The sequence below is a fragment of the Sander vitreus genome, chromosome 3 (assembly GCF_031162955.1).
Source record: "Sander vitreus isolate 19-12246 chromosome 3, sanVit1, whole genome shotgun sequence".
NCBI classification, from domain to species: Eukaryota; Metazoa; Chordata; class Actinopteri; order Perciformes; family Percidae; genus Sander; species Sander vitreus.
The window spans coordinates 13,247,620-13,275,450 of NC_135857.1; the positions used below are offsets into that span (position 1 = coordinate 13,247,620).

At 44.1% G+C, this 27,831-nt stretch overlaps 1 protein-coding gene across 5 annotated transcripts in view; it reads right to left on the minus strand.

Moving 5' to 3' along the window:
- The window catches only part of cux1b (cut-like homeobox 1b), a 64,639-nt gene that overhangs the window by 17,231 nt on the left and 19,577 nt on the right, over positions 1 to 27,831 (minus strand). For 3 of the 5 annotated variants that reach the window (XM_078246070.1, XM_078246072.1, XM_078246069.1), the window contains exons 3-18: positions 25,753 to 25,800; positions 21,891 to 21,969; positions 18,681 to 18,818; positions 16,581 to 16,704; positions 13,157 to 13,233; positions 12,642 to 12,708; positions 8,238 to 8,286; positions 5,915 to 6,019; positions 5,213 to 5,401; positions 4,885 to 4,943; positions 4,506 to 4,548; positions 4,250 to 4,346; positions 2,103 to 2,903; positions 1,297 to 1,380; positions 699 to 800; positions 19 to 581 (exon numbers count right to left, since the gene is read on the minus strand). In XM_078246070.1, coding sequence (XP_078102196.1) covers positions 19 to 581; positions 699 to 800; positions 1,297 to 1,380; positions 2,103 to 2,903; positions 4,250 to 4,346; positions 4,506 to 4,548; positions 4,885 to 4,943; positions 5,213 to 5,401; positions 5,915 to 6,019; positions 8,238 to 8,286; positions 12,642 to 12,708; positions 13,157 to 13,233; positions 16,581 to 16,704; positions 18,681 to 18,818; positions 21,891 to 21,969; positions 25,753 to 25,800 — 2,625 coding nt within the window. The remainder of the gene's footprint in view (positions 1 to 18; positions 582 to 698; positions 801 to 1,296; positions 1,381 to 2,102; positions 2,904 to 4,249; positions 4,347 to 4,505; positions 4,549 to 4,884; positions 4,944 to 5,212; positions 5,402 to 5,914; positions 6,020 to 8,237; positions 8,287 to 12,641; positions 12,709 to 13,156; positions 13,234 to 16,580; positions 16,705 to 18,680; positions 18,819 to 21,890; positions 21,970 to 25,752; positions 25,801 to 27,831) is intronic. The other 2 variants (XM_078246071.1, XM_078246073.1) reach the window with 2 other exon arrangements.

A 27,831-nucleotide genomic window follows, 5' to 3' on the forward strand; every position in this document is an offset into this window, starting at 1 on the left:
GTCGTCGTCTCGCCTTACCTCTTTGGAGTCCTCCTGGTTGTGGTTCTCCTCTCCTGTCTGGCTGGATATGGCCCTGCGGGGGTCTGTATGCATGTTGCTCCACCACTGCTCTCTCCAGTAACCCACTCCTCCAGAACTTCCAGAGCGGGTCGACCCCTCAGAGCTCCGACCCAGCCTGAGAGCTCCATCAATAGACATGTCGATCCCTGAAGAAGCCCTGCCCTCTCTCTTTACGCTGGAGCTGAAGTCCAGGATGGGAGACGGGGATGAGGGGGAGGACAAGAGGGAGCTGCTAGGCTTCTTGAGAGAGAGTGACAGGGGGTTGTAAGGGGGAAGGGGAGCGGTGAGCGAGGAGCTCAGGAAGTCCCTCTGAGATAGTGATGCAGAGGAGGAAGACGAAGATGAGGCTTTGAGGATGGGCTCCAGTGCAGTCTGTTGGGCCTCCATCTCTCTGCGAGCTTGCTCTAGGATGGAGCGGATAGCCTCATCTGATCCGCTGCCACCGCCTCCTATCCCGCTTCCGCCTCCGATTCCGCCTCCTCCTTTCAGTCCTGTATATGATGGTTGAGCATGGGACAAGTCTGTTGAAGGAGGAGAAAAAGAGTAGTCATGAGACACACCGACAAACAATCGCAGCCACAATGTATCATCTTAGATGCTTCAAGCCCTCTGGAGATTAGAAGAAAACTACGGCTCACCAGCTTTCTGCACCTGCAGCTCTCTTTTGGCCTGCTCCAGAATGGACTTGATAGCCTCATCTGAACCAGCCTCTGGGGTGCGGACGCGGGCAGTAATGTTACCTGGAAGGAGAGGAAGAGGGAATGGGAGGAGATGAAAAATCTTGTAAGATTAAGAAGAGAGATAACCCACTACAGAGCGGGTGAGGAGAACAATAACATAGCAAATAAGAAGAACATCAAATAATTACACCCTAGCACAGCACAAAGAAAGACATTCCCACCACTGAGCTACAAGGCAACTACACTGGAGGGATTGTCATAATTTCTCTGGTTCCCTTTGGAGCTCACACATGCACACGTGCTACAGGGTTCGTACAGTAAAGGCTCCCCACAGAATAACAATTACCAATAAAATTCCTAAATACACATGCTGGCTTCTCCTTTGACGCAAGCCACGGAACTGTGCGGTTGCCTTCAAGGCACATGTATATCTGTATGCCTGCCCGCAAGTTAATAAATGCCAACTCACACGCACACACAATAGATACAGTTCAACCCAACACAAACATGCCACACAGACAGAACGTGCTAAAATCTCTGTGTGAAGGGGACAGACCTGTGTGTGAAGCTGTATTGGAGAGGGCTTTCCGCTTCGGAACATCCTGAAACACTCGGCTAAGCTGGGGCTGGCCTGAGCCCTCTGTTAAAAACAATATACCACACACTTTGTTACAGCACTGGTGTGTTTTTCTTTTCTTTTACAGCTAGACTATATGGTGCCCTATAATGATCTGCAAATATATGGAATGTGTGGATACTTCCATCCAGTGCACATTATAGTACCATAAATGCATTGATCTTCACCATCTGTGTCCCCAGCAGGAATCAAACCTCTACTTCTAACAGGAATATTAAACTACTGCACTAAAGGATACATTATTTAATAGGAAGTATTAAACAGGGGCATATTAACTGCAGCCTTATTTCTTTTAACACAGACTTTTGCTAGGACTAGGGTGATTTTTGTGTACTACGGAGACCACCTTCAATCAGAAATGTCCTGATGCGTTAACAAAAGCAGGCCCAGGCTAATCGAATCTACCCGTAGTTAACAGTACCCCTGCCTTCCTCCTAGTTCCCACCGATCAGTACTATTGATGTGTGAAAGGTTTCTGTATTGACCACGATAGCTAGGAGAGGCTCTTGGGATCAGTGTGTGACTAGGAACTCACTCAAAACACACAGGTGAGGCACAGGATGGGAGTAAGGAAAGAGAAAGAAAAATAAAAAGCTAATCCATATTAACAAGCTAATCAATGGCTCTGTGCAGGCCTGTACACATGCAAGACACACACACACACACACACACACACACTCTCTCTCTCTCTCACGCACAGACACATTAAAGATACACAGACTCACCTCTCTGCCGTCCCTGGATGCTGCGCAGTGCGAGGATGTTCTGCTCATCGGCGAGGAACTGCCTCATCTTGTGGAAGGGCTCCTTCCCCCGGATGGTTAGCTTGTTCCACGGCTTTGGTCTGGCCAGGATCTCACTGACCGAACCCTGGGACAGTCCCAGCACATAGTGGCCAAACACACGCTGGCCAATGTTGTGCTTTATCAGCTGCTCTTTCACCTGTCGGGCAATCTCTGCCGTGTCCATATCCTCCCCGTCCAAAATACTTCCTGTGGTGGCGTCAGAGTGGCTGGGTGACGGGGATGGGGCACTGCCAGCGGTGCTGCTCCCGTTAACAGGACCCATGTCTGGGCTGGCTGGAGGCGGCTGCGGGCTGCTTGCTGCCAGAGGGATGGCAGCTGACCCAGAGCCAGGGGTGGAGGTAGGGATGGAGCTGAGGGTTGGGGTGAAGGGGGTGAACAGCAGAGCCCCACTGGGGATTCCAGACGACTCCTGCAAGGCTTTGGAGTAAAAGGACTGAAGCAGCTGCCGCTGGATCAGGGAGTTCAAAGCCATCTTACCACCCACCAGAGGGAACACAGGGGAGTAGAAGTCCTGTCCAATGCCCGTAGGACTGAATGGGTGCGTTTCGCTGCTGCTAGTGGTGGTAGCAGTGTTGAGGTGGTCCGTATGGGTGCGAGACAGGGGGAGCTGGGAGGAGGAAGGAAGAGAGGGAGGGGGAGGAGGGGGCGAGGGAGAGGGGTCGTTGGGCATGGTCTCCTCCTTCGGTGTGGACTCTTCCGTCCCTTTTCTTCCAGCTGACCCTACAAGAAAGGTCAAACACACCATGCATTATGGGGGAGTCAACAAAAAAGGGGTTCCAAAAAGAGAGAGAAAAAAAAAAATAACAAAAGTTGAAAGTTATCTTAATCAAGTCTTTTCCAAATTAGTGAACTTTGTTTTCCTTTTTTGCCAACCCCCCCAGACAAAGTGCCCATGCATTTGTGATTTCAACCTTTCTTGTAAGCCACAGCCTGGAAGAAAAAAGGACAAACAAAACAATTGACACTGTGCCACTTAGGCAGATTAGCTTGGCCCAGGGCTCAGTCAGTCTCTCTCTCTCTCTCTCTTTGCAGGCAAAGTGGAAGTAACTGGACAGGGTAAAATGATCCTTAGATAGCAAATACACCATGCAAGTCCTCTTCCATGCTGCTGTTGCGGCACATTCCTAAACACTTCATTATTCCATTGTAGATGCAGTATCATAGTCTTTAGTTCATAAAAAATACATCCAGGTAACAAATGAAGCAATTGAAAAACATTTTTTTACTGCTGAACAGAAAACAGATGCATGTCACCAAAAAACAGAGACAGTACAGCTCTGCTGAGTAAAGGCCTTATTTCACTTCTTTCCTGAATAGTTGGACTGATGTCCATTCATACAGTCACCAAAACAAACAGATATAAACTATATTTCCTCAGTCTTGCAACTACTAGAATCCATCTGGATGGAAGCGCTGGGAGAAATATTATTCTAATGCATAACCATTGAGACCGTTACATGATTGAGTAAGACAGTAAGCTCCCCTTACTGTGAATGTTAATCAATTCAAAGCTATTCAACTATTCAAGCCTAAAGCCATGACATTTCAAACCCACAAACACTTTTGCAGAGGACAAGAGTCTTTATGTAGAGGCGAGAGTATGGTGTCCTCATTTTTGTGTACTGCAATTTGTTACTGTTCAGGTTGACCTCCTGCTGCGGTATTCAAAGACACCAGGTATGCATTTTCTTCCTCTCCATGATGTGTGGGACTAAAGAAACAACATTTCTGTACTATTATATAATTTGCATGTCTTTTGCATACTGTGGACCCAATATTGCAAATCAATCCTAAAACATGAATAAATGGTTAAGTATTCTCAGAGAAAAAGAATCTACAGCCATACATACAGTATGTATGCACTAACCTGATGCAATGTTTTCATAGCCGTACCTGCACAGCCTTACCTGCTGCTGAACCCTCATCTAAGCTCCCATGAATACTGGACTCCACCTCTATCGGCATTCTTTCATTTTTGCTGGTCTGAGTGAAGGTTTTGCCAAGATAGCCTGGCCAGTGTTGATGAACCCAGCCCTTTCTATAAGCTTACATTCGGGCAGACTTACCGCTGAGCTCAGTGTTGGCAATGCGCAGAGCGGCGCTCTCAGACTGAAGACTACGGTTCCTCTCCAGCAACAGCACCTCCAGAGGTTTGGAGGAGTCCTGATGGAGGGGACAGGTGGAACGGAAATTAAAAATGAGACTCAAAATAACCTGGCTTCGGCCTCTCCCTTCAAATGTAACATTTTTGTTTCATCATGGACTTAATACCTATTATTACTGCAGCATTACGTGCAGCTAGATTGTATCTGTCACTTTTACCTGCACAGAGTCAGATGTTCCAAACTCCATAGACTTGAGGATACTGAGGGGAGAGCGAGAGAGAGTGAGAGAGCGAGAGCGAGAGCGAGAGAGAGAGAGAGAGATTAACAAAAATCCATATGAACCCCGTACTACACACATCTACAGCGTAACATGCTCGCTTTCCTATTTCTGTCTCTCTACGGATGAAGAAAGAATAGAGGGGAAGAGCGCGAGAGAGCTTCACCTTCATTAGGGCACTCAATTGAGTTACACATCTTAAATGAGAGACACATCTTGTTTAACATTGTTAAAGACATCAAATGCATGCAATAAATAGATCTGTGCTGGGCACACACAAACACGCACACACACACTCCTCTGTGTGTGTGCTCCTCACCTCAACTCCTTCTTCACCTCCTCATAGTCAGCTTGCTTCTGCAGTTTCTCCTCTAGTTCCTGTAGTTAAAGAGATGAAATGACATGAAAATGATTGGATAATAAAAGCAAACATTGGATCTGTAAATGGCATATACTTATTTTAGTGACTTAACTCTAGATAACACAACAGAGAGAGTAAAAGTGTGAATATAGTTAGAGGTGTGATCAGAATACACAACATAGCAGGAAAAAGACAAGAATACATAAATGGTCTTATGATAACTGAATAGCTAAAATAGTTAGAAACTAACTTCAATCTAATGAAAAGCTGTGTGTTCAGTTGGTACCTTGAGAACAGCAGTCTTGCTGCTGAGCTGTTGCTCCAGCTGTGTGATCTGGGAGCTGGTGGTCTCTCGGAGTTTGGTCAGGCTGGCCTGCAGTCTCTGGACGTCCTCCACCAGCTGGGCGGTCTCCCTTTCTTTGGCCCTGAGCTCCGCCTCCAGACTTGAGTGGGATACCACCTCCGTCGGCTGTTCCTGAAAGACAAATACAATGGCAGTTTAATCCAATGAGCTGAATAAAACCTATATGGAGTACTTTCAGATACATTCAGTTGATCACTGCAGCAATCAGTATTTCTATGGCAGACGGAAGCTGATCAATGTACTTATTATCGTTTCAAAACGCATCCTCCGTTAGATCAATAAAAAGAGATAATCGATCAACCAATCACACCCACCTAACACTGAGGGAACAATTAAGCAGATACTTTGGTGTGGCAGTCTTTGACTAAGCCTCACCTCTGCAGTCTTTTGAACAGGTTAATCAATACACCAATCACTTATTGCCACCTTGGCAACCCTTCCTTGGAAATCAATAGTCAACAAATCAATGCATCATGCCTGACCTTTAATAAGATCAGTGACCACAGTGATCCATAAATTGAAGCTGTAATCAGCTGATCGCCTCTAGCATAAAAAGGCAGAGCAGATCTTTAGCCTATCAATAACTCTTTATCAGCCCTGTGGTGAAGCAGTGAAATGTGTTACCGTGTCGGGGTCGGCCTTGGCAGGGCTGCCGAGCTGCTGGGATTGGTTACTCAAGGACAGCTGCTCTCTGAGCGACTCCGTCTCTCTCTGGGCTGCTTCTGCTCGCTGGAAGGAGACGAGGAAAAGTTCAACAAGTGGTCAAACATGATCGATCTAATGCTCAATTCATCGCTACTTTGTGATGTACTTTTTGTCTCAATTTTCTGCTTGCCTACAGAACTGTTGCAAACCTACCTAATACACGTAGATGGTGAGAGCAGACCGACAAGAGAATAGTAAGCCCAAGAAAGCAAAAGTTCTTCCTGTAGTGCCATCATGCCTTACATTATTACATTACATGTCATTTAGCTGACGCCTTTATCCAAAGAGACTTACAGTTGCCAGTTGACATATGTCAGAGGATGCACGCCTCTGGAGCAACTAGGGGTTAAGTGCCTTGCTCAGGGACACATTGGTTGATGTATCGCAGTGGGAATTGAACCCTGATCTCCCACACCAAAGGCATGTGTCATATCACCTGCCCCTTAATTAACGTACAATCCGTCTTGTGGCAGCAACTTAATGGTCGTCGTCAGATGATGTTGTTGGTGATGAAACGGTACCAATAATTATCTCAACACTTTACTTCAGCGCGATAATCTTTATGCAAAAAGTATACCGCTGAATTTTACTACACTGCATTCCAAAAAGGAAATCAGATTAAAGTATTAAAGTTTTCAAATATACCATCTTCTTCTACTAGCCGACTGCGTGTCTGTATGAAAAAGAAGTTGCCCCCTTCCAGCATAAACAAACACATACTGTACTACAGAGTGGTGAAGGGCAGAGAGGGCTGATGATAGAGGGTGGATTTTTCCTTAATTGACAATATTAAATTTAGAGCTGGGAATTGAGATGATACCCGCTGCCTGCCTTATATTTATGGCCAAACTGCTATGCTCCAGTTGGGAATCATCTGCAACACTGGCCAACTTGCCATCATTAGAAGTTACAGGGAGCTGATTCCACAGTGTTCCTAATTGCAACCATATTGAGAGCGGTTATTGACTGGGTGGGAGTTGGACTGCTAGGCGCAAGAGAAAAATCCTGTTTTCCATTTTCTCCTTATAAAAGCGTATAAAAAGTCTGTGACTGAGCTGGAGGCCATGCTGTCAACCTCTGTAAACCTCAAATCACAAGTGTGAATAGTGTGTGTGTGTGTGTGTGTGTGTGTGTGTGTGTGTGTGTGTGTGTGTGTGTGTGTGTGTGTGTGTGGCATTATAGTTGGAGTGCTAACCTTTAGGCCAATATTAACATTACATGCCTGCCTATGCTACCCCTTTAGCCACAAATCATACTCTTGGGCTAATAATGAAAGTTAACAACAATGACATTAACAGATACCACAAGAATATTTACAACACAAGGGCAGAAGACGCGCTATGGGGGGCTTATTTCAGCTGGGTGGGTTTAGTAGGTGTGTAATAAACATGTAAAACAAACAGTAGCCCTCACAGTGATAAGCAAGTCATTATTTGTCAACGTAAGCCACATTTCATAGATTCTGAACATAAGAATATTTATATTTTAAAGGATAAGGTTGGTGATGTACTTTTGTTTTTGGTATTCTAAACAACCTATAAAAAAGACCAAAACCAAGTGTGTTAGTCCATCTCTCAATACTTTCCAACTTTTCCTGCCTCTCTCAGCCACAAGGCCTATTGTTCTTTAAGTAAATCTTATAGAGTCATGGATATAGAAAAAAAGCTCAATAATTTCCTAACAGCTGGGCACAAATGTTACTCAAACAGGAGTAAATAGTGCTTTTTTTTGTGGACTATTTTCAGCCGCGGATTAATACACATTTGGGACTCTAGTGAATATTTACAGCAGCTGGATTGTGTATATGGGAACGACTCAAAATAAACTACAGATCCCATGTTTAACATGTCACCCAGTGCAACTTTGTGGCTCACTGATGGGTTGTTAACTGTTTTTGGACGACAATCGCACAGAGCAGCAAGCTATATCAGGCTTTGTTTTTTCAGCTTAAACAGACAATACTTATTAGTAGAATACATTCATTTTTGGTTTCGGTCTTTTCATGACATTTGTTGATGGGAAGATAAATATAGAATATCACTAGACTAGATCCTTTAAATCAAATGTACTTGCATCAGTATACACACATTTTCCTTCTGTGCCACATTTTCATTTTAACAATTTCAGTTTAAGAACTCAGTTGCTTACTGTATTTCAATAATTAATACTTGGGAGTTTGGTGTGACGGACTATTTGGACAACGCCGTGTAAAAACGATCAATTATGATGTTGAGCGGGTTACCTGATTGGCTCTTTCCAGGTCTGTCATCACCATCTCAATCTCATCGGCCCTGAGAAAGACATTGACTGTTACTACAGAGGACGTGACAGTGCTTTAAATAGACTCACGGAAATGCATCACACAACAAAAAAAAACAAGGAATAGATAGATGGACAGATAGATAGAAGATTGAATCCCAGAAAGAGAAGTACACTCTGCACACATTACGTGCGTGTGCGATTGTTCAGAGAGAACACATTTAGAGAATGCCAGTGCCGTGTCCATTAAGCTACGGTCTAAATTTCACCTTAATCCATTGATTGTGAACTCCATAACCCAAACAGCTTGTATGTGTGCAAGCATACATGTATTTAAGTGTGTGTGCGTATCTGTGTGTGGGTGTGCACATGTAAGCCCCTAAACCCAGGCCACACTAAAACAGAGGGATTACATTAATAGAGCTCTAAATCCTAATACAGCATACTAATCTGCTATGAAGCTGTGTGATTGTGTCTGACTAATGGTCTGGATGGAGGCCATGGTTCACCTCTCACTTGCTAGAGGTCAGGCAGCAGGCATACATCTCCATAACACCACATCTTTCTGGACTTTGGAAAAGTATTTTAATAACCCTCTTTTCATGATTGACGTGAATACCTGTCACTTTCCTGCAAACAATGACAGAGATGTGGAAGACAAAACAACACTGAACACAGAAACACAAGGAATGGTAATTTTTATAGGACTTGCAAAAATGATAAGTTACACACTATGCCTAAATAATTGCCTTAATATGATTATCATCTCTGTTAATTAGTTGTCAGGGGGTGTGTGTGTGTGGGTGCCCCAAGATAGATTTTGAATACATTTTGCTTTACATCCCCATTTTGGGGAAGCTATAACAAACGAATGGATACAAATCTTCACAGAACTTTGCAGTGCAAAAGACACAGTGAGCATGCATGTACGTTTATTTAAGACATTACTTGCTTATTAAAACACATGGGCGGCATTGGGTACAAAGATGTGAGCGCATATGCGCACTGCTGCGTCCATTAAGACCTTTTGATTTCCCTGCAATCTTTTGATAGTGAACCCAATAACCCACGCAGCTTTTGTATTTGTGTGTCGCAGTATGAGAAACAGTGTTGTCCCATAGGCTTGAGTACTACTGATTTTGAATGTGTGTAACAAAACAGACACAGTTGATATTAGGTCAACATTGTGCCACAGGCAATGCAGCAAAAAGAATCAGATGTGTGTGGGAGAGCTTTTCACTCTCCACTTTTATTCTTTCCCTAACAGTTAAAAGGATCTAGTATGCATTTAAGCAACATAATAGTACACTACCTCACCAGCTTTTATCCTGTCTTAAGCTATAGTGTGCAGGACCCACGTGTGCACTCATTCGCTCTCCCGCGCACACAAATGTAAGGTCAGAGAGCCAACAAGCCAGAAAAGCTTGTAATGGAGAGTGTTTACGGGTAGTAATGCAACCCAAATACACCACCGCTCTTGCTCCAAATGTGATCATTTAATCAAAGTACAGATGCACAAAGTCTTCTTAAATAACCTTTGGATTTGGCTGTATTTGGGAATTATAAAGGCAAAGCTAGAGGCTGAGGGCCAAAGCAGATCACAGGGAAAGGATTTTCTGCATATCCTGATACAGTCAGTCAGTCGCTGGGCAGGGCAGGAACTGTCCATGGCCAGCCAATGGACCCAGAGGAATTCATTCGTCAAAACACTGAACAGTAAAGAGAGGGTCCTTTGTAATGATAAACCCTGATTTTAGGACACCAAAACATACCTACAAAACTATTTAGCAGCCACAGGGAGGAGCTACAGAGTAGATGCACAGCTGCACTAGAAAACACACACACACACACACTCTTTTGTACCATGAAAGCCAATGGGTGCACAAGTGACATCAGTGAGTACTGTAGGACTTCTGAAACAAGTCCAGAGCCTCTAAGCCCCGACTGTACTTCCTCCATCTCAGACAGGCCTTTTCATCTCTTATCATCTTCTCTCTCTTGCTCCTCACTCAACAGCTCCTTTTCTTTTCCACCCTCTGCTTGCCTCTGTCCTTTTCCCCTCAACCCGTTCCCTACCCATTGCCCTCCACTTTTTCTCCTTTCATCTTTTTTTTCTTCCTTCCACCTCCCCTCTCTCATCTTTCGCCCTCTCTTCCTCGGCCTCTGTCCTCGTTGCCAGCAGGATATTCCCCTGATTTAGATTTTCATTTCCCTCCTCTATCACACTCTTATCCTCTCTTCCTCGCTGTAGCCTCCAGCCCCTGACTTGCTTTTTGCCCTCTAGCTTTCATCACTCCATTCCTTTTCTTTCCTTTCTCCACATTGCGTTTTCACAGCGTGTTACCTTGGGGATTTTAAGGAGGCTTAAAAAGAAGCTAGCTGAGAGAGAGAGTGTGTGTGTGTACATTGTGTGCCATTTTGTGTTTGTTTGTGCTAGAGATAGACACAGGCAACTGTCAATTGGCTATTATTTCCTAATTATCAGCAATTAAAGGGTTTTCCCAAAATGGTGTCTCACACACACACACACACACACACACACACACACACACACACACACACACACACACACCCACCTGTGGGGCTGGGGATCAATGTATCATTAATCTTTAACAGGGGCTAAACGGGTAAAACGCGGCCAGCCAGACCCTTACAGTGCCGGCATGGACAGGGGGCTACACTACATCTGCACGCACGCCTCCCGCTGAAGCTCACACACTCCGGGTACTGCAACATCGACCAAATTCTCAGGGAGTGTGTGTACGTCCATGTGTGTGTGTCAGTGTGTTTTAAAAGGCAGATTACCCGAATGCAGCAAGAGGATGGAGGATTTGTCACGCAATGTCCTCCTTAGTGGAAAGTTTAGAGCAAGTGTGTGTGTGTGTGTGTGTGTGTGTGTGTGTGTGTGTGTAAAAAGTGCCTGATATGTATGTAGTTTGCGTTTTGCAGGGCCAAAATATACACAGTCAAAGGGTTAAAAGTTGTGTTCAGCCAAACACTGGCGATTTGCTCAGCCAAGCAGTAAACGGGGGAAGGACTCCAAGGACTGGGAGGGTGCAGGGTTAGAGAGGGTTTGTGTGTGCTTTAAAGCGTTGCATTAAAATTTCAGATCACAGCACGCCACATAGTCAAGGACCCTGACTGCCTCAGGCTCACGAGTGTGTGTGTGTGTGTTTGTGTGTGCGAGTGTGTGCCGGCATGTGTTTATTAGCTTCTGTAAGCAAATGGGGCTTACTATATGTGTCTTATCAAAAAATGTGTTTTATTCTGACATAAAAGGAACGGACAAGGATGGAAAAAGGAAGAATGAAGTGTAAAGAAATTAGAGAAAGTAGAGCAGCGCTGCTATGTTGTAATGAGTAAAGAAAATAAATGGGGGAGGGGGAGGGTTCTGATAGACTATGAAACCTATCTACCTACCTATCCTGTTACACTCACAAATGCACAATACAGGATGTAAAAGACAATGTGCGGTAGTCAGGGAGGTAGAAAAGGAGGAAAATAGTATTGTGAGGAAGACAGAAGAGGGATCGATCTGTTTTTAACAGCCAATCAATTTAACAAGTCTGCTAATGGAGAGACACAGTGAGTTTGGGGCATAGGAAATGGGGTGGGGGAAAACCTTAAAAGCCAAGGTGATACTGTGCCGTACTTTGTGGACAGTGTGCACACAGGATGCCCTTGACCAATTTTATAAATAGTCTTGGATTCAAAGAAAGAGTAAATGTTTCAAGGAAAGTGTGATGTGTGTTTTGCAGTACACCAATTACCAACAAAACACCCTGAAAGGCTTTGTTTTTCTTCTCAGAATTAGAAACTTTTCTGAATGCTGGTTTGGGTGCTCAAGTGGTTCTGGCTCCAGCTACTAACCCTGAGGGAACAAAGAGTGTGAATGTCATAAAGTGCCACTTCACGGTGAGGAGTGCTGACATGGAAAAGCTTCTGTTCTCATCCTCGCCACTACTGTAAGATCAATAATGATAGATGCCTACAGCTCAAGTAATTGAAGCCACCTTATCTTACAGGTCCTGTTAGAAGCCTGCGTGGCTTTTAGTCAGATCTCAAAGTGACCCTCGTCCGCCTCTCCTATCATAACCCTGATGAATCAGAGAGCGCTTTAACCTACACCACACAAACAAAAATCTCTATTTTGGGGCTTGCTGTGGCTGCAAAACGCATTACAATCCCTGTCAGTATTTACAGTGCGTGGGTAACGCTGGGATTTGGAGGCTGCTGAGCGTTGGGAGAGAATCCAGCTGTTTGGGAGAGAGAAGGGGGAGTTTCCAGGCAAGTAGATTCACTAAACAGAATGGTTATGTCAAGAACAGACTATGGAGGAGGGGAGAAGTCACCCGCAAACACACACATAGAGCACCAAGAGACGTACTTTGCTGTGGATTCCTCGTCATACTTGGTCTTCAAATCAAAGAGCTCGGCCTGAGTTGTTTCAAGTGCTGTAAAAGACGAGAAATGAGTCAATGGTGAATCCCGCCGCTACAAGTCAGCTTTCATATGAAGTTGAATGAACTTATATCCAAGTATTTAATTACACTTTTTACACACAATTTTCAAAGAAAACAATTTGGTTATTTCCCATGAGGGACTTCTGTATTTGTGTTATTGCTTGTGCTTTTCAACTTTTGACAGTTGTGGAGTTATCTGCTCATGTTGCTAGGCCACTGTCAATCTGATCAAACCACACCCACCTAGTCCAGATGAAGCAGATAAGGTGTTAAACTTCACTAGAAATATTTTCTTCCACACTTTCGCAGTGAATGAACAGTCAACGAGGAAAAAGATTTGAAACCAAGTTTTCAGAGGCTTTGAAGCCAGCACCACCTCATATTCAGTGATAAGGGCCATTTTTATCTGAGCTGGTTAAAACTGTACACAGGCTGGTACCTGTCTGTAGGGACTGGGCCTTGTGTTCGGCCTCTTCCAACCTTGACGACATGGAGTCCTGGCTCTCCTGGAGTTTCCTACAGAGGCAGACAGAAGGAAAGAAAAAGAAAGCCGGGAGCAGAAAGTCACAGATACAGAGTCAGTAAATCTTGGGTTCAAACTTTGTGGCAACTGCAACAATTCTCCCACCATTTCTGAAGTGTTTTCCCCACTAAAATCCTCCCAAAACAACCCACTCCTCATTAAGCAGCCCTATTAGGCAGGAATGTCTGGCCACTGGTGCACACTGCACCCAGGGTGGGGGGTGGGGGGGGGAGGAGAGAGAGCAAGGGTTGAGTAAGAGAGGGGGGAGGGGGCATCAGAAACCACAAGGATAAAATAGATTCATTCTTAGCATATAAAAAGTTGGGCTCTGCTGAGAAATTGCCATTGCGTGTAAAAACATCAATAATCTAGCACAAAGACAGTCTTTATGGCACTCTTTGATGCCCCCCTTCTCCGCCAATCTGTCTCTCCTGTCATCTCTATTTTTCTGCCCTCTACTTCATCCTTTCATCTCTCTCTCTCCCTCCTTGCAGGATAAAATGCATCAGAGGTGCCATCCATTTACTGCCCCTCTCAGACACAGGAAGTCAGCTCTCTGCAGACAGGAAGAGGCCTATAAAACACTGACGTAAAGGAAATACAGTTGGACAATTGATCTTCTGCTGTGCGTCTGAAACGGGTAACGAGCTTTAACACGTCTTCGCTGCAATCAAGATGATTGCCACGAGGGGAAATATGAGCTCTGTAATGTACATTTAACACACACAATTCTTACAAATCAACATAAAAGTGGGTCAAAATAATCACTGACAAAGTTTCTTCCAAAGCGTTTTGATAACTGTACTGGAATGTGAAAGAAAGTCAGTCGTATTTGTTGGCAGTGCTTCATACTTTGGAATTAACGCAGAATATGATGCAACTGAAAGTAAGTAATCTACTGACAATTTTGTTTTCTTGAGAAAAAACGGTGACAATGACATTGATAACCTCCATGCAGGATAACATTTCTGTAAAAGGATTGCAAGCAATATCCAAAATACTGCTATATGATCAACCACCACAGAGGACGTCATTTCCTGTATAAACAAAGTGATGCAGTGGAAAAAACCTTTTTTCTGTGTAATGTACCGTATTTTCCGCACTATAGGGCGCACTTAAAAGCCTTTAATTTTCTCAAAAAATGACAGTGCGCCTTATAATCCGGAGCGTCTTATATATGGATTAATTCTGGTTGTGCTTACTGACCTCGGAGCGATTTTGTGTGGTACACGGCGCTCTGTCAAGATACCGTAGTCAGGAGCGTCGTGGAGTAATACATAGGCCTACTGTGCTTTAGAGCCCTGCGCGAGACGGTTTTCTTCATCCCGCTCCCGCTGAATGCTCGCCCGCTGTTTTCGTTTTCCTGACAATTGAGAACTTTTTCCAAATGTCAAACTTGCCTTGCTTTTTTTTTAGTGCTGTAAATACCTTCTTTGAGTTTCCTTTCGACATCATTTGTTGACATTCTGTCGCTAGGTGACGTCCCGATCCTGCAGTGTTTTGCTTAATGCGCCTTATAGTCCGGTGCGCTTTATATATGAAAAAAGTTCGAAAATAGACCATTCATTAAGAGTGCGCCTTATAATCCAGTGCGTCCTATAGTGCGGAAAATACGGTATGTGTAGGCTACCATCTTTTCTTTGCTTGCAGCAATTCAGAAATGAGTCTCCATCACTTGGTATTACAGCAGTTAATATAGCATTATTATATCTGCATGGTGGAGTGTGGTGTAAATCCAAAAAATGCACATTAACGTGGTTGTGTTGCTGAGCTCTACGACTGACTGTATTGACTTTTTAATTGGTTTTGAGATAATGGCAGTGCTTCATTTTCAGCTTTGATACATCCATCACAGCTGTTAACTCCTGCTCACCCTCAGCGAAAATGGGCTGTGTCTTTAAGCCCTGAGGCTGCACCAGCTAATCCTTTTTTTTTAAGATTATTTTTTGGGCATTTTTAGGCCTTCTATTGACAGGACAGCTGAAGAAATGAAAGGGGAGAGAGAGCGGGGGGAATGATGTGCAGCAAAGGGCCGCAGGTCGGAGTCAACCCCCGGCCCGCTGCATCGAGGAGTAAACCTCTATATATGGGCGCCCGCTCTACCAACTGAGCTATGTGGGCGCCCTGCACTAATCTGATGAGTGCTCATCATTTCTCTTCGACTCTGCACACGTTTATTTATCCCTTTAATTCACAACAGGCGCACATAGATATCCAAGACAACTACATTTAAGGTTAACTGGTCTGAACTTCATGTGGATTCACATGATAATTCAAACTGGCCAACACCATATTGGTCTGGATTTTATTGTGAAACAATATTATGGCTGCCTGCATCTTCATTTTAAACAAGACTCCTTCCTGGGAAAGGAGTGTATCAGTGACTCATTCTAGCCTTTGTAAGAGTTAATACATCATTTCAGTCGTCTGCATTGTTTTTTCATGTTCCTTAAATATCTGGCAGCAATTTTGAGCTTATTTATTACTGCCACAGGCTTTCTGTGTATCTGAAAATCACACACTTCAAAATGACCTGAAAATGGGTTTGGAAAGGAAGTAACCTATTAAATCAAAATGAATTACTTTGTATCAAAATAGAGTGACACCTAAGCATATTTTTTTTTTGTCATTATATAGTAATTTGGCGGGTTTTAATTCAGGGACCGTATATTTTCAGACACAGTAGATGTCTGTGGTAGCAATTACTCTCAACAGAAAAGGCTGAAAGATATTGTGGTAAAGACAGAAAATAGAGTGTGAGGTGTTGATTTCCATCAAAACAAGAATGGCAAGCACCCACATGACAAAAATGCTGGCTTTGTCTTTTATGTATCTTCCATTCCTGCACTGAACTGTAAAAGAAAGCCAATGCCGGGGAGGCAATAAGCAGCAATTTGTTGATTAAACTGATAACTATGAGAAAAGGTCCAAGGACAATAAAGTGAGAAAAAAAATAATTAAGTTGTAAATAGCTCAGGCAGATATCTTAAATCTATTATTCAAACATTAGAATCATGGGGCGTCCTGGCAGCCCTGTCCTCACGGCAGCGGCCACGGGTTCAATTCCGACCCACGGCACTTTGCTGCATGTCATCCCACTCTCTCTCCCGCTTTCCTGTCTTAAGATGTCCTATCCAATAAAGGCATTAAAAGCCCCAAAAATAATCTTAAAAAAAAATATTAGAATCATAGCAGTTCTGTCTGAGAACACAATGACCCAAAGGTTGGAAATGGCAAAATGATGCAGAGGTTATTACTTAAAACACCGCTCCTGTAGCGCGCACGCACACACACACACACACACACACACACACACACACACACACACACACACACACACCTCTCCTTCTCTGCATAGTCGTTGTGTAGCTGGAGCTGCTTCTCTTGGGCCAGGTTCTCCGCTTGATTCTTCAGAGACTGCTCATACTCACGGATCTTCTCCTTCAATGCCTTAATGGTCACCTCTGGAGGAGGTTAAAGCAGAAAGTCGGGCGTTAAAAGAAAAGGAGGGAAGAATTCTAATACGGGACATTGGCAAAACATATAGACAACAAACTATAGCGGTTTCCAAGATGTGATAAATGGCACTGATGACAATCATTTGACAGGGCGGGGGTTCGACCTTTGCTTAAGAAACAGCTTTTCATATCCCACATTCTTCCTCTGTCAGCATAGACCAAGGCCTTGGCCCCTATGGCTGCTGCCTAATCTTTACATCCATGACTGGTATAGAATATTCACTGTTCACCAACGGTAGATGTGGTGTATTCATTAGGACTGCATTAGTGCTGAAACCCCATAACCTGCTGACGGCTGAGCTCTGTATGGGGCAGCCTGAAATAAATCTAACACATAACTGGGGTAATAAATAGGCCTGTGTGTGTGTGTGTGTGTGTGTGTGTGTGTGTGTGTGTGTGTGTGTGTGTGTGTTTCTCAGAGAAAGATATAAGTGAGTGAGACAATGATAAAGAGCATTGCTGCTTGCTGCCTTTGACTGAGGGCTCTTAGCACTTTGTGTGTGTGTGTGTGTGTGTGTGTGTGTGTGTGTGTGTGTGTGTGTGTGTGTGATTTAAACTCCAGTCTCACTGCTCTGACACATAATCAATAGAGGAGAGTCCCCTCAGAGCCCTCTTACCCCTTAACTGCTTAACTGAACTTTAAACATTTAGGTTGCGAGGATCAATGGCCCCTGCACTCTTTTGTGTGTGTGTGTGTGTGTGTGTGTGTGTGTGTGTGTGTGTGTGTGTGTGTGTGTGTGTGTGTGTGTGTGTGTGTGTAAGTGTGCGGGCAGGTCCGCATGTGCGTTTAACAGGAGTGGGAGTTCCACAGTGTGTTTTGGGGTTTAAATATCCCCCATCTATTGAGGCGGGAAGGAGGGATAAAGGATGAGGGAACAGGAAAATCAATGGCAGAATGGAACCCTGCCGCTATCGAGCTGTTCCAATTAACTCTCACTGAGGAAAGGGGGATTCCAAAACATTCCCTGCCCACTCGCTCACTCCTCCTTTTGGACTGAAATTACACCACTTTTATTACTGCTTCTCACTCATCTCTCTGCCTCTGTCAGTTTTTCCCATCTCTCTTTACCCCGAGGTAGCCGGTCGTTTTTTTATTCATGAAACGGTGCCTCATGTTTTTCCCCCTGAAAACCTATTTGAAAATGTAAAACATTGTACATTTTTTGTGTTTTTGAAAAATGTATAAGGCATTTAAATATGTTCAAATGTGGCCTTTTCCTTTGAAAAGGGCATCTAAATAATTCTAAATTTCTTTGACCTTATATTTGAATGCTCACCAACATGCAGGCATAATGGTGAGGTTACTTCAAGCATTACAAAAATGATTTTGCTGCAATTTTGCACACATTTTAAGAATTGTTTTTACATTCTTTACTTTTACTTTTGACAGTGTGGAATTTCTCAGACTATCAGCAGTTAGAAATTCTGAACAATATTATTTACAAAATTACTACTTTGTTGTAGCCAAATGTCAAACTGAAAAGTTAAAACAAAATGGATGTGATCTTGCTTTGTACAATATTTCCAACTGACAGACAGTGATCACCTAAAACTAAAAAGGACAATGCACAATGATCAACATCACTGTAAGTGTGCCATTGTAAGTCAAAAAGCTGTTGTCCCAATGTTGGCCAAATGTTAAATTAGCCATTCAAATACCAATATGCATAATTCAGGTGTCTCATTCTCACCGGAGCAGCCTGCTTCACCATCTTCGTTTTGTTTTTGTGCACTCTGCACATTCAATGGTTGTAACTGGGCATAGTAGTAATGCAGATGCAATATACGAGAGAATAGAACATTGAAACACTGCTGAACTACACAAACACTAGGTATATGAGTTTTTGTGTCCTACATCCATGCCCCTCTCAAAGTCAGGACAATCCCAAATTGCGGGGCTCTGCATGTATCCTGTCTCTAACCTTGGTTTTTGACCTCTGCAAACTCTTTGTTGTAGTCCTCCAGTGTCTCTCGAAGTTTGGTGTTCTCCGTCTCAATGTCGTGCATCCTCTGGAGCTTCAGCTGCAGCTGCTGAGCCAGCTCCAACACAGGTACAGGATCTGGCAGAGACAAAACACACCGCGTTAACACACTGCAAAGCAGATTACACAAACAAGGGCGGCGAGGTGGCGTGGGGAGCTAGGAATAACTCCATCCAAGGCCCTGTGAGAGCAAGCGTTTACCCTGGTGAAGAGTCCTTGAGCAAGGCAATGAATCTCTTGCAGCTCCAGGAGAACTGTTCTGGCGCTGACCCTGACCTTTGATCTCCCTGTGGAGAATTACCGGTTCCAGCAAGGACAATATATACATATATCACAATTACTAGCAATGTTATTGTATGCATCAGACTAGGGCTGGGCAATATATCGATGTTATATCGATATTGTGTTATGAGACTAGATATCGTCTCAGATTTTGGATATTGTAATATGGTAAGTGTTGTCTTTTCCTGGTTTTAAAGGCTGCATTACAGTAAAGTGATGTCATTTTCTCAACTTACCAAACTGTTCTATTATTTGCCTTTAACCACTTAATCATTATATTCACATTGATGATTATTTTTCGAAAATCTAATTGTGAAAATATTTTGTTTAAGCACCAATAGTCAACCCTACAATATTGTCGCTGTGTCGACATCGAGGTATTTGGTCAATAATATCGTGATATCTGATTTTCTCCCTATCGCCCAGCTCTACATCAGACAGCTATAGGCCAGAGCTTGACTATTTGCAGAACCAATACTCGAATTTGATAACGCATGATCACAGACTAATACGGTCAAAAGGATATGTGAATGAATATGTTAACAGACGTGCAAAAACAAATTGTAGTGCAGTGACTTCAAAAATGCATTTCATAAAAATGTATTTTCTGGTATCTTTCCACTGTATTTGTCTTGATTATTTAATTTAAATGTTATATTTGGGGTTTTATTTATTATTTGTAAATGAAAAAGTTTATTGTTCATCTGTTAAATATCCTATCCAGGACATGTCTTTAAAAAAAATATAAATATATATCATTATTGGATTTTAATTATTCTGAAATATTCATATATTACCTAAAAAAAAAAAATCCAGCATTGTAAATATTCTCTCGCACTTCACTGATTAGAAAAAGAAGAACATAACCGAGACTTAGCTTGCTACAACAACACACAGCACTGAAAGGTCATGGTTAGTTTAGCACTTTGGCTTCTGTTTATCCATAAAGGTTATTGAATGATACACTATCAGCCATTGTATCAACAGAGACTATTGTTGGTGTATGAGATAAACTTTGGTTTTTGTATGTATGTGTGTGTGTGTGTGTGTGTGTGTGTGTGTGTGTGTGTGTGTGTGTGTGTGTGTGTGTGTGTGTGTGGGGGGGGCAGGGGGGAAGGGGAAATAATGTGTCAACTGCTAACACAGCAATAGAACTGCTTAAGTGATTCTCATAGAAAGATACAGACAGTAGATGGGACATATTAACAACAGACATTACAGGGCTATGATCAGTTTAAGTGTTCACTGTGATGCAGCTTGAAAGCAAGAAGAAAAAAAAAGAGAAACATGGGAGCAGACAGATGGACAAAGTGGAGCCGTAAAATAGGCAAAGCAAAAGGTAAATAAGAGATTAAAGAAACAAGAGACAGAAGGAAGAAAGACAACTTTCTGGAGGCATTTTACCAACATCTCTGTGAACACACAGCAGGGTTAACTGTCAGTGTGATGAAGAGAGCCCTGTCAGTCAGGCCAATCACATCTGATTGGTGCTCATGGGTGGCAAACTGGTGACAGGCAGCCAAGAGACGCAGGCGACGCTCATCAGCATGCCAGCTAAAAGAGCAGTTTGCGTGCTTGTGTGCGTTTATGTGTGTGTGTTGTACAGATAAGAGGAACTGACAGCTTACAGCTGGGGGTAAGGGATGTGTGTGTGTGTGTGTGTGTGTGTGTGTGTGTGTGTGTGTGTGTGTGTGTGTCTCTCTCATGTCTGACGCAGTTAGATATCTTAACTATGCTAATGAGAGATCAGCAGAGAACGATTGGGGAATTTCATGCTGATTTTGTGCTGTCAAGGTGACACACCATGCAGGGCTAAGCTCCAAAACGCACACACGCACGCACCTTGTCACAAACACACATGTGCACACTTGCATAGTCTCATACAAATACAAGTACAAACAAACACTAAGCAACATAACTGTGTCCTGAATTTGGACTGCAATCTGGCGCGGCACCCTTGAAAATCAACTCTCTCTCTCTCTCCCTCTCTCTCTCTCTCTCTCTCTCTTATCAAACCTTCGTCCTTCACGTAGGCCCCCCCTCCAAATCAACTGTACAGCCTGTTAAAAGCAGTTTGACTTGTGGGCCACTGGTGCTGAGCGCTCTCGCCAGACACCTTTAATCTAAAGCAGAGCACACTGGGCTGACTAACCAGGCCTTCAGCTGATAGAAGACAGAACAAAACACACTGTTTCCTCTTTCAAGACTGCTGCATTAGTCAGCCTGGTCTGTGTCTGTGTGCGTGTGTGCATCAGGCATTACATCATTGTCTCGCTGCAAGTTAAGAATAGCCCCGTCAGAGCTGGCGCTGACTTATTGGGAGCAGTACAATCCAAAGATATTACTGTAGGTCTATCCATGTGGGAATATGATGACCTCCTTACGCTATAGATGAACTCAACTCCTCTCTCATTTCTACATACACAGCCCCTCCAGGGCTCCCATACAGCTGAAAATCTCCAACCAGTAGCTCTGTGGCTGTGTGTGTTCTGTAACACTCTGTGCTGCGTGTCCCTCCTCAGCCTCAGTGTGCTGAACGTGACTGCTCATGTGTGCACTTCGCAGCAGCCAATCATGGCCGCACTTGTCATCCATATCAGGACGCACCTTCTGTTAAGACCCTCCAAAGGCTTTACCAGTGGGGATGTGATCTCGAGGGGACATATTAAGGCACTGCACATGCCTGGATGCACAGTGAAGGAGCACCAGACGGGTGGTGTCATGCTTTTTCTCTTTCCCTGTTGGCACTTGTCTGCATAGATAAGGGGGTCTCCTGGTCACGTTTTTTTGGACTCAGAAGGTGTCTAGACAAACACACTTACACACACCTACAAAGGGACGCAGCACAGACATGAAACGTGGTCTTACCTGGGACATCGATTATTTTCTTGTACACGTTCAAGAAGGCGGCCTCTGCTTCTTTACTTCTCTTACTCAAGGCATCGATCTGCAAGGAGAGAGGAGAAAAAGAATGGTTAATTGTCAGTTACACCACCTGACAACTGAGTGTCACATCCATACACCCCAAAGGCAGGCCCATTAATTTCACAGTAAGAGTTGTCTACATATCGGCCTATCCTCACTATGCGTAGGTATGCTGCATGCGATCGCGGTTGTCTTGACAGTGGCTGCGTTGGTGTTTCCTTCCCGTGAAATCAGTTCAGCTGTTCAGCCGATGACGGATGCATTTCGTTTGCCGCGTGCCCGCGTCCGTCTGTCCGTCGGTGTGTGTGCGCGCGTGTGTGTGTGTGTGTTCGTTTCCCCTCCAGCACGCTGACATCATTAAACAGCTGGCTCAGTCTTTCCAGCCACAGCAGGGGCAGATTATTCAGTCAGCTCTTAGCAGCAATACAGTGTGGATCCATTACTGATGCAGCCATTAACACAAGAGGGCACGGCATGCATTCCATCACCGATATTATTGAAATGGACAGCATTAGATTGGATCCATAAGAGATTAATTCTAAAAATCATACTGGAGGGAACTTTTACACCGTTGTCAATGCTGAACGATTAGGCAGCAAGCTCTACTATGCTCTCTGTGTCACACTTCAATATGAGTAGCAGACAGAGTAGGCGAAACACATCTGAAATCAAGTCTAAATCGAGGGAAACAGATGCCAAATAAAGACATTCAGAGGGTGCTACTGTACTGGGCAGAGCTACAGCTGACTACTCTGGCTCACGCACTCAGACTAAACAGCCTTGTGTTTCTCTTCCAATTCCTCCAGCACATTCACTGAGAGAAAAGGAATAAAGACAAAAGCCTATATAAGTCCAAATATAAAGTCTTCACATTCCCAGCCAAGCCAGTAGTGTAGTTGATGGGTGGTTTAGGGGTTCTTGCCACTGTAAACAGAGCGGGCTACATGTAATACTGCCTGGGCTCCTATGGGAACCTAATAAATCTCTTCACATGGCTTTGATTCATCTCTAGTTTTTTAGCCGCAAAACATCTGGCCCTCAATAGGCTGGTGCCAGCACCCCTCCCTCTTTCCCCCCTTTTTATTTCTCGATGTCTTTCTCTCAGTCTCTCTCTCGAATTCTCCCTCTTGTCACTTCCATGTTCTGACTCATTTTTTTCTTTCCCCTCAATCTTTTTCAGTGTCAGTCTTTCTCACATGTTTCTCTGTCACACACTCATGTCTATCTGCCATGTACAGGGCTTCTGACACACACACACACACACACACCCCCACACCCACACCCCTCATTCTCACATCATGTACTCTACCCTCTTCATGTGCTGTGTGATATTGAGCGATCAGGATCCTCAAATGCAAGGCCACTAATGGGAGATTACTGATGCCGAGTACTAATACCTCTCACACACCAACATCAAACCTGTTCATCAGTGTCGAAATGTGTGCGCTTGTGTGTGCGTGTCTGTCTGTCTGTCTGTCTGTCTGTCTGTCTAAGAGTATGTGATCAGAGCACCACAACACAATCTCATGATAAAAAAGAAACACACACACACACACACACACACACACACACACACAAACCAACGCAAAAAATGATGGCAGTGAAGGAAGCCGGCTGCGTGACTGTACAATGACTGGGCCAAGGTCAGTGGTACAGCAGCTTTATATAGCCCAACATGGGAGGCAGGAAATAGACATTTAATGTAGGACACACCCTACAGTTAGAGGCAGGTTAACTGCAGGACCAGAGCCATTAGAAGACCACCCAGGATTTGCAAATACAACCCTGCTGCTCCAAACTGCAGCTCTTTCAACCAATCCCAATGACATCTGCTATTACATGCTCCCCTGCCCCCCATCCCACACACACACACAGACCAAGCAAAACAAATGAAGTGACACAAATGATACCTCACCAGTATCAGTAGGTTACCGATGAGAAGTGCTTGCAATTGCAAAAGGTATCCCTGACACATCCACACACACAAACACATACGTACATACGTCAGCACCTTGTGCCACCATCACTCAGCACCGCCTCGGTCCCCTATCTAACCCGTAGTGTGTGAAGGGCATCAGGTTGAGCTGCGTGTGTGCGTGCGTGTGTGTGCGTGTGTGTGTGTGTGTGTGTGGCCCCAGTGGAGTCTGATAAGGGGAGGCTATGGGAAGCAAAGACTGAAGCCTTGGATAATGGAAAAGCTTATCTGATCGATGGACCAACAAGGAACACTGAGCATGCAACATACACATGCAACACACGCAAACACACACACACACAGTTTACCAAACTGAGGCCTTGTGGAAGCAGTACTGTTATTGGTAATAATTATGACCTGAGGGCAACCACCTTTCAATGACAAAGATTAAACAGAGTATCAAGACCTCCAAGTTCCTGGGATAAAACTTTATATTGTTCTGTCTGGGTTCCACATTCACTTAGTAAAGTGAATTCAAGCTCCGAGGGCAAAATGCTTCAGGATGAGTTACTGTGGGACTTCAACAGGAAGACCCTTTGGTTTCTGGTGCTGTCTTGTCCTTGATCAAAGCACGGAGGGGTAAGCAAACAAAGCCAGGCTAAAATTACACATTCTCAGAGCTACTCATGTTGTGGCATGCAAGCGCGCAAAATAGTCGACTGATTGATGGGCTGCTCCAAGACTGGCGCGGGTGTACAGTATTATCTCAATAATCATAAGATAATGTCTTTCTCAGTTCCGCGACCACCCACTATGTGCCTCAGCGTGTTCTGGTGTGCACACCGTCGAGGTGTGTCAACATGAGGACGGTGGAAACAGCTGACAAAGCCGCAATTATATTGCTGCCATTTCTATTCTCTAAATAGACTGTGGATCATCAGCAGAATATGGTGGGACCACTATAAATTACAGCATTTTTACATAACCACTGGCTGTGGTTGCTGCTCTAACACAAGAATATGGAAACTAACCCAGTGTTAAACTGTAATATTCTATGGCCAGTAGCAAATCAGCCCTGTCACTATCTATTGAGATGATTTCGTTTGTGTCCGTGTCCGCGTGTGTGTGTGTGTCCGCGTGTGTGTGTGTGTGTGTGTGTGTGTGCGTGCTAGGGAAGAGATACTGTTGGGCTGAATGTCCACCCACTCCAACCCCCATGAACGCCCCAGCTTAACCAGCCGCTTCCACTCCTACCCTCTGACTTTCACATATGGGAGTGAACTGGAAATGCATGGCTGCCAGAAAGGAGGAGTCATGATGGAAATAGGCCAAAATGATGGAGGAGGAGATAGAAGGGAACGGTGGGAGTATGATATAGCACACACACACCAAAGTCACCTCTTATTGGTCAAGGTACACAGAAACCTAGGGCACAACATTAATTTGAAAGTAAATAAATTAGCCACAATGACCACAAATGGCACATGATTCACCAGATCAACAAATAACCCCACCAAATCATGCAGACAAACAAAGTCTGAGGAAATGGCATTCGGTGAGTTGTGACTGGCTAGAGCCGGGATTTTGTGGTGCCTTTTTTTTTTTTGCAGGATGCAATTTAAACACACCCTCGGGCTACAGGACTTCATGAATAGGACAGAAAATCAAGAGCAGAGCAGAGCGAAGAAAAGAGGGAGAGGAAAGAGGGGAAATGAGATAGTGGCAAGAGAAAGAACAGGAGATGGCGGAGAGAAGAGAAAAGAGCACTGAGAGAGGGAGCAAGACCAGTCAACGAATGTCAAATGTGCTTTATAAAATGCACTGTTTGAATGCTGTGCTTGAGCATGCGAGTCTATCACTGTGTCAATATAAATTCCCAATAACACTCACCTCTCCTTGGAAGCTCTTGAGCAACGGGGCAACCTGTTTCCGGAAATCCTAAAAGATAAAGAGAAGAGGAGGTCAAGCAAGTCTCGAAAAATAAGATTAGCAACGGATCAAGTGTTGTTATAAAATAACAGTTAGAACACAGAAACGTGTGGCAGGGATGTTCAGAAGCTGTGAAAACCGACTTATTCTAGCAGACCACGTTGTGATCAAATAAGTCACTCATTGAAATCAAGTAGCGACCATTCTTGCCACTGCCGATGAATAATGAGCGATGCGTGAGCGAGTGATGAACATGATTGTATGGAGGAGGCCAGGTTTGTACCCCGAGGTATTCTGGCGGACTGCGTTTCTCATGAGAACAGGTGCAGCACCACCTGGGCCACCCAGAGGCACCACTAGTGCGTGTGAGACAGAGACTGAATGAGCTACAGAGTAGGACTACAGACTACAGTTAATGCAAATTGTCTCCGCGCACCAACTTTTTACTATAAAGCAAATGCTTTTCATCCTGTAAGTCCCGTTGCATGACTTTCCAGTACGAGTGAGCGGTTTCAGATTAGATAGCCAGTTGAGTATGTATCAGGGGAACATGCAAATCACCATGCTGTTAGCTGAGCCTGCATTCTGACAAACTGAACTGGAGCGTACGGTAAAAAGCATGGCAGAATAGGACATTCTGTACAGGAACATTTGATTTGCACAGTTTGTGGACACACACAAACTCACAAAACAGCCTAATGAAGATGTGAAGTAGGGCACTGACAGATGTGTGCTCGGGAGACTCCGCGCCTTTTTAGAAACCTCCGCCTAAAAGCCTAACTGATGCTGCAGGGAGCGTGCATCCCACACTGATCAGGGGACCAGCGTCTGGGGCTGGGCAAGTCCCAGGTTGGTCCAGACAGGCCGCTTGTCTGGGGCTGAGGACAGGTCATGACCTCGGTGACCCTGCCCCATTGTTACCTCATCAGGGGTCGTTGTGGCTGTTTGTCTGGGCCAATTCAATATCCCCCTGCTGGGGATAATGACCTCCACCCTGCCCCCAACTCCCTGCTCTGGCTCCACACACACACACACACACACACACACACACACACACACACACACACACACACCTCCAGAGTGGTGTGACAGTTTAATCATTTGCATTATATATTTTGATTATATCCTAATTTCCCATTTCAAAATTCAGTATCCTTTCATAGATGACCTTCACTACTCCTGTTTTGGAATGATACAATTTTGTTTTTATCTTATTTTGCTTCACTTTAGGTTCCATTGTTTTGTCAGAGCCAAACACAATGTGCTCAAACATTTGTAGTTGTGTAAATAAGCATATTAACACCTTTTTTCATTTCACTATTTTACACTTATAGTGTGCTATTATTACAGTGTCTTCAAAATCATGTCAATATTTATGACCAAAAAAGGGAACCTTTGTATAATGTAATGCAGTCTAGTCTAGTCGTCCTGCAATAATTACTACTTTTGTACATATCATAACGTCAAACTTCTATTGAGCCAGTGACTGCATGACGAGCTGCCTCAACACTACCATAATAGTTTGAAGATGCTAATCTAATTGAATTTTACAGGCAGAGTTACTCAAATTCCTGATGTTATTTTTAGACGTGTATCCGCTCTCATCTTATTGTTGTGGTGTAAACACTGCAGTTTGACAAGCTTGTGCGCAGACTCTCATGAACACACACCAAACACACAAAAACAAACACATTCAAATAACATGCAGAGGTGAGCCACTGCTTTTGCTGAACACCCGAGCTCTGAGCCCCTTTGGTCCACTCTCTAGTGCTCAGCCCCCTGCCCCCTCCACTTCCAAAGATTTATGACCATATAACATAACAATGCACACAGACACCATGGTCAGTGTGTGTGTGTGTGTGTGTGTGTGTGTGTGTGTGTGTGTGTGTGTGTGTGTAGGGGGCCAGGCAGCAGGAGATGGATGGCTGGTGTGTGAGCTGCCGGCAGACAGCAGACAGGCCAGCCCGAGGAATCCTCCAGGGAGTATGGAACTCCCATTCGCTGTCTGTCTGCCCTGCAGCTAAACACAAACGTGAGTAT